The sequence below is a fragment of the Leptonotus elevatus genome, chromosome 2 (genome assembly GCF_054856555.1).
Source record: "Leptonotus elevatus isolate MCC_2025b chromosome 2, RoL_Lele_1.0, whole genome shotgun sequence".
Classification (NCBI taxonomy): Eukaryota; Metazoa; Chordata; class Actinopteri; order Syngnathiformes; family Syngnathidae; genus Leptonotus; species Leptonotus elevatus.
The window spans coordinates 27,917,294-27,924,906 of NC_141240.1; the positions used below are offsets into that span (position 1 = coordinate 27,917,294).

General features: G+C 40.3%; 1 protein-coding gene across 1 annotated transcript in view; it reads right to left on the bottom strand.

The window, feature by feature from the left end:
- The window catches only part of itga5 (integrin, alpha 5 (fibronectin receptor, alpha polypeptide)), a 47,076-nt gene extending 40,581 nt beyond the window's left edge, over window positions 1-6,495 (bottom strand). Inside the window, exons 1-2 of the mRNA XM_086067342.1 lie at window positions 6,470-6,495; window positions 3,585-4,125 (exon numbers count right to left, since the gene is read on the bottom strand). Of these exons, the coding sequence (XP_085923468.1) occupies window positions 3,585-3,790 (206 nt within the window). The 5' untranslated portion in view covers window positions 3,791-4,125; window positions 6,470-6,495. The remainder of the gene's footprint in view (window positions 1-3,584; window positions 4,126-6,469) is intronic.
- Between the last annotated feature and the right edge of the window lie 1,118 nt (window positions 6,496-7,613).

Consider the following 7,613-nt stretch of genomic DNA (forward strand, 5'->3'; position numbering starts at 1 on the left):
CAGGTTTAATTTGCAGACGCACTCACATGGACAAAGTACAGCAGTGATAGCAATCAAGTTCGCAAGAGCGCTCACCCTTGTAGAAAAGGACAACATTGCCATTTCAGTGGGCTAAATGGACCTTGGTCTAATGTCAATATTAGCTTAACTGAACCTGTCTGGCAAAGGTCAATTATGGCAAAGGGGGACCGGGTGGAACTGATGACCTCAATAGGTTTTGGTTAGACATTGGTGACGTGGAAGTGAGGCGCAAAAGTGGGACTTGATGACCTCATGATATAAAAAACGTTGTAGGTTGTCAAAGCATCGATATGGACCTTCGTATCTAAAACTTGCTAACAAACACAAGCATCCTATAGGTACGCTTGCTAGCTGGGTAGCAACGTAACAACAGAGATACACTGTACTGTCCGCTATACCGAGGTGGGCTTTACTGACCGTTGTGCTTAACTGTTAATTGAATGCTGATTAGTTGGCTATTCCCATAATCTAAAATTCAGATTCACTGCTCGTTTTTCCACGCGCACTCAAATCTCAATTTGAATCACTACCATTTGGTGCACAGACTTAGTCTCGTGTAAACGCAGCTACTCAATAGCAACATCAGTTTTCATACACTTGCAGCCGTGTCTGTTATTTCTTTTTACAGCCCCTGACCTCTGCACCCCCCTACAACCACAATCTCAGTATGATGCACTCCATAATTCCCAGTCTGTCACAGATGTAGTAGTACTACAGACTACTTCATACATTGGGTTGGACTAGAGTCCTTTGCTCGCAATTCATTTAGGATCATTTTGCTTCTCGCGTTGTTTGGGAAGGCATTTTCTCTTCCAAAGCAAGGACCTTGCTTGGATGATTTTGGTGTGGAGGAAACAGGTCCATGAAATACTGGAGCAGCCATTATAGATGCAAAGTGTCCAAATGCACTTGTCTATATCGTGTATGTGGGACACACATTTGCCAACTTGTACGTCCCATTCTCTGGATATTATCCCAAGGCCTTCTTCCTTGGTGGGCCGCCTGCCAACCTCCCAGTTTAATTTTATTACGTGAAGCCAGAGGGCACGACAAGCACTGCATACATAAACTTATTGTCAGTCTCAAAGTGGGAGAAAGTACGCCTTTGTGTTTGCAGGCCTGGCGTCCCATTTATGGATGTGGTGGAGTCCAACCACAACAACGCACACATTTGGACACACACATCTGGCAATTTGTCAAACACAGACATATTTTTATTGCCAAGGTTGGAGCCAGAGCCGTTCAACTTATCCCAACAGGGAGAGACTCCTCCACACGTAACCCTCGCATGACCCCGGCCCGGGATTCCTGCGACTCCCCCACTCGCTGTGTCTCCACAGCACTGGTGAGAAAGATGGGGGAAAAAAACTTGATTTCACAAGTCACATGATGTGTTTCGATGTGTCAGCTGCGAAGAAAATGACAATGAAGAGTGGCACAGGAATTTTTCAGGGAGATTGTCATGTTTTCAATAGGAAAACAGGAGAAACAAAAGTTTCTCAATCTTACAGGTCATGATAATCCCCAAAACCCGTTCACTTTTGAACCAAATGTTTTTTTCAAATCTTAATTTTTAAATCCAAAGCCTGGTCACCAGTAAACCTCAGGGAGCATAGAGACAGCTGACCATTCACACTTATGTCACTGAGTGGGACCTGGATACATGTTGCATACACCCAAAGCAGGCGAATGTACCACGACACCACCAGTGAGACTATTTTTGAAGCATGAGAAAACATAAAAAAATGAAAATATGTCTCAAAGAGAAAATTTGTGAAAACGCAATTATGAAAATTGGTGTCTTTAAAAAATGGTCAATGTCGATAGATCCCAACCAAAACAAACTGTGGTGGACCATACTGGTTTTTGATTCAAATTTGTATTCCATAATTTATAACACGACATACCATATCTACACATGTATGAATTTATTAAAACAAGACAATATGCTTTTCCTAAATACATTAAAAATAATATTGATAAAGTCAATTTTTGCTTGCTGGCTTGGCCCTCGGCAAGCGTTGCAGTTTTTCACGTGGCCCTTTTGCTAAACTAATTGCCCACCCCTGATTTTGATTCATAATCAGACATAACATTTCAGGAAAAATATGCTTATAAAGACTCAGTTAATTTCAGAGCAAAAAAAGCTGAATCACATTCAAAGACAAATTTCTTCACTTGTTATCAAAGTTTGGCTGTGACTATTTTCCCCCTTTTTTTTCCATTTTCTATTGACAGTGGGTAACTTCTCATTGTTCATCGTTCAATAGGTTATTTCTATTTTCATTGGTAAAATTGATATCAACCATGCCAACTACCAGCCTGACATGCATGTTCGTTTTTTTTAATGGTCCATTCAGACAGTATGAGATCATTGTCGTCCAAAAAAAATGAACGTTTTCAAGAACAACAACAAAACACAGGGAAAACCTTCCAGTTTTGACTCGCTTGTTGTCATACAAACGTACCCTAATAATCTGCTCACTCAACTCTGGAATAAGCTCTCTAGTAAGCCTCTTTGTTTCATCTTCCCCCTCAGGCGAAGCGTCGCGCTGCATTAAAAGTTCAATCATCAATAAGATGACGTCTCCTCATCCTTAATGAGGTGAAGAGAGATGATGGGGAGGCCAGACAGAGTGTGTGTGTGTGTGTGTGCGTGGGTTGGTGGGGGGGGGAATTAAAAAGCCCTGCCGGATGACATCAGCCTATGAGATCGTAAGGAGGTGGAGGGAGCGGGGAGACGTTGCAGTGAGGCAAGTTTCACGTCTTAAATCATCAAATCTTCCCAGGCAGACTGATAGCGGCGCTTTTAAAGAGACAGCCAGGACCAGGAGATGAGTAGTGGGATGATGGTGGGAGAGGTCTACTAATGTCTGGGTAACCAGGGAAGGATGACAAAGGAGAAATTTAGCTGTTGAACACTTTCAGGCAGGAAGTTAGATTATTCCTGAGTGTAAAATTTTAGGCATTAATGATGATTACAATTGCAGGAGTTTGCATCCAAGGCTCATTTAACTTTACGACCAGAACAGCACACACACACAAAAAGCAAGTCAGCAAATCTGTGAAGCCATTCTTTCCTATATGCGATTTGCAACACCTAATAAAAAAAATGAGACCTAAAAGTGTCAGGCCGTGGAGTCTCTCGACTACACAAAGCTTGAAGAATTCCAACAGAGGGATCAGCTGAGCTGGAGAGCATCACAACCAGGAGCAGCGTACACACTTAACAGGCTTCTCTCAAGATGAAAGTGGCAGTATGAGGGAACAATAGGATTTCTAAATGGATTAAGTTGGGGTTATCTAATTGTTTTAAGGGGGGAACACAATATATCACAATATGGGGTTATAATAGATAGATAGATAGATAGATAGATAGATAGATAGATAGATAGATAGATAGATAGATAGATAGATAGATAGATAGATAGATAGATAGATAGATAGATAGATAGATAGATAGATAGATAGATAGATAGATAGATAGATAGATCACGTAAAAATGATGAGTGGGCAATAATCAACGCTCTTGAAAAACGTGTTGCGGTCTTTTAGAAACTCACCTGGCGGAGTCAGCCAGATAAAAGTCGACGGCGTATCCAAAGTAGCTGCCCTTGTCCCCGCTGTAAACAGACGGGTTTTCCACATCCAGGTTGAAGGCTCCACATCCAGGAGGAGAAACGAGCAGCAGCCCGGTGAGGCACAACAGCGAGCGGGTCACGAGAGCGCCTGTCCCCGGCGTCTCTGAGCGAACTCGCCCCGAGCACATTTTGACCAAAACAAAAAAGAGGGGCAAAGTCCACCGAAGTTGGGTTCCAGTTGCAAAACCGGTGCGCGTATTGTGCTCTTTTAGGTACTTGTGTTGTTTGGGGTGAAAACAAAAAAAAAAAGAAGAAAAAGTTACAACGGCATCCCTGTGACTTGGATCTCAGCAAAGCAGTCGAGTCGTGAACGCACCGTCAGCTCTTGTGCGCGCTCCAGACCCACGCCTCTTCAGGACTGAGCTCCAAGACCCACGCCTCCTTGTCTTCCTCTAATAATCAAACTTACAGCAGGGAGTTCCCACCAAAGTTTGGCAGAAGAGGGGGAGGAGCCTGTGATTCCCTGTGAGAAGAAAAAATAAAACTTTTCACAGTCCATCCACTAATCTTTGTTTGCCTCTGTGCTAAAAATGTGATACCGTTCGCACTTTTGTGGTACACCTATCAGGGATTCGGCAAAGATTAACCAGTTGAACAATACTCCTTTTGATCGCCCTTTGAGACCCAAAGCTTTTATAACATTATATCCACACTACACTACACGTACAATAATGTTTTTTGTTTTTTTAATAATAGTCTTTCTGGCTATCTGTTGTTCTATAGTGGGCGTGGCTGTCCTATGAACTCTGCCTAGCAACAAGTGATTTGTTTCCTCTATACATTTCCTATGAAAGTCCATCAGCCTTTATTCAGCCAATGCACATATTTTACATGCAAACAATTGTACATCACCAAACAAAAATGGCACACAAATTACAAATGGTCGGGCGGAAACATTCTACGTCTAAATTTGGTCAGTTTCATATCATTGTCATCAGATCAAAACCTCCAATTAACAATCTGGTATTATTATTATTTTATTTCTCACAAATGTTTACTAGTGGTCAGGCCACACACGTGGGTGTAATTTAAAGTGTTCAAAATGGCTTGCTCTCTTTGGCGATGCAATGTTAATGGTTGAACAGAGGTACGAGAATTCCACTCGATGGCAGTGATTTTTTTTTTACAATTAATAATATTGATCAGTTGACAATACAATGTTAGTGAGTCAGCATGCCTGCCATTTTTTGTTTTTGCTTGTTTTCCTGAAAATAATGGCACTGGATATATGCGATTCTGCCTGACGCCAGCAATACAGTAAAAATAATAACAATTGATAAAAAAAAATGTTTTTACCCATTTCTAAATATTTAGAATTATGAGTTGAATGTACCACCATATACCTGTAGAGTTCCTATCTGAAGTTTTTGCTCATCAGCCAAAATAATCAAACAAGCCAAACAAAAGTTTATATCTTGAAAAACTCGTAAATCAGATCATTCGTATCTCAAGGCATCAGCATTGTTTATGTTTATTGTTTGTTATTTGGCATGGAGAAATATTAGATGAATTCGATCAAAACCAATAAGAATCACTTTATTTGTATATTCATCCTTCCCTTTTAATTCCCCAAATTGGAATCCTAATCTAGAGTCATGCGTGGAAGATTTGAAGTCATTCCATATTTGTATGATGACCTCATGAACAGAATTGGGACTGATGTGGTCTAATGCGGAGGCGGGGGGCGTTGTTGGACTTCTGGTACTGACTCACACGTAAGACTGGAGGAACACTTTCATGACGTTGTTCGAAACGATTCACGGAAGAGGGACCCTGAACACAGCGCCTGGAATGAGTGACTGTTGCTTCAGCTGATTCACTGGAAGCCTTCAGGGAAAAAACAGAGGGCCCAAATTTGGCCGCGTAGTAGCAGTAACATGAACCCGTCCGTCCATACTTGTATTAATAGCCGCTAGCACCATGACACGGCCAGCGAGCTGATTGACGGCAGTAATCCGCCGTGTCTGGAGGGTCTTTTGCAGCTGTTGGGGCCCCCCCTGAAGGTTCCCTGCATTAATCCTGCACATCAAATGCTTTTCTCAATGAAAAATACGGAGCAACTGCTGTCGTTTAGAACATTTGATTATATGACAACGTTTAAGAACCACAATATTCTCTAAATGTATATGTGAACTTTTTTTAAGTATCACAGGCGTCTGTACCTGCAAAATAGTCACTTTTCAGGCGTCCCCAAAAACGTCATGTTTGTTCAACCGTTACTTGACACATTGAGCCATTTTCAAGCAGTCAAAAGTGTATATTTTGTCCAGAATTAATTCGATAACTTTGTTACTTTTCATGTACAATAAGCACCTTTAAAAACTAATTTTTCCACTTGCTGTCGACTGAGGATGACATCAGGGTTATTATAGTTTTGGAATTTTCATTTTGGTTAGTTTTTATTTCGTTTTGAATTTAATTTTTTTATTTAAGTTTGTTGTAATTAGTTTTCAGGGTGGCTCTGTTAGTTTTTATTAGTTTTAGTTATTTAAAAAATGTTTAGTTTTAATTAGTTCGTTTTTTTAATGTGTATTACTTGTGCGCAGAGGTGACAAATCCAGGTGCAGAGAGTAAAAACCCTGCCACAGTTTGGCTTTAGCCATTGATGCGAGCTAGCTAGCTAGCTCCCTAGCAGGTAAAGGAACACCATGGGAGCTAGCCAGGGAGCTAGCTAGCTAGCTAGCACCTGGGGTTAAAGCCAAACTGTGACAGGGTTTTTAGTTTCTGGACCTGGATTTGGCACCTCTGCTTGTGCGCAATATTTGATAAACACCATGGTAAAATGAGAAATGTAACTCATTTCTTACCTAGCGTTGTATTTGGTTGTCGCCTTGGAGCGACGTCATCTGAAAGTGCTTTTCTATTGGCTGCTGCTAGATGACGTCACTTCTGTGTGACACTTTCAAACGTCCTTATTCCGGTGAAATAAATATACTTAAAATCACATTTAAAATATCCCGAAAGGCTTATACATTAAATGAATTACCAAAGACTAAAACTAAGGACTTTTTTGCTATAATTGTTGTTAGTTTTAGTTATTTTTGTGAACATCAAATGTAGTTTCAGTTAGTTTTAATTTTTTTTAAAGGCATTTTTAATTTCATTTTATTTCGTTAACGAAATTGTTTTTTGAATTTTAGTTTTAGTTTTTTCGTTAACTAAAATAACCTTGCATCACGTGTTGTGGAATTAGGTAATAACAGCCAATCATGACTCATCTGTTTTCTGGATTTGGTCAGCAAACTGAGCCATGATTGGCCGTTACCTACTTCCTCAGCACAGGTGAAGTCATCTTCAGTTGACAGCACGTTTTTAAAGGTATTAATTGTACATGAAAAATAATGAAGTTATCAAATTAACTCTTGGCAAAATCATAACTTTTTACTGCTGAAAATGGCTCAATGAGTCAAGTGTCATTGCATCATCAAAGAGAGTAAGCCATCAATGGCGGAGGCATGTGGTGGCCAGGGGTGACCACTTTTTTAGTGCTATGTTAGCCCATGAAAAAGGCATAATTTACTTGTTTTGGTTATTTATTTGAATGTTTAATGTTCAGTGTTTTGAACAAATAAACGTGTGTAAAATCAACATGTTTTGTAATTTAATATTTAGTCATGAATTTTGCTGTTCGGTTTCCTTTTCTACTTATTGTGTACAAGTCAGTAAGTGACATTTGCATTATAGCGATAGCGGTTAGCACAACTGCCACACAGTCAACCAGTCCAGGGTGTACCCTACCTCTAGCCCAAAAGTCAGCTGTGAAAAGGCCCCAGTGAAAACTTACGACCCGCGCTGTTAAAACTATGGACGAATGGATATTCAAGATAAACCAATTTGCTGACTTTAGCTTGTTAGCTGGCTCACATTAGAATGTGTTGACCTATCTGTAGTAGTTTCTGTTAGCACTCTAGCTGTCACAGTTATTAGGATTTAAAAAAAAGTTTGTGACTA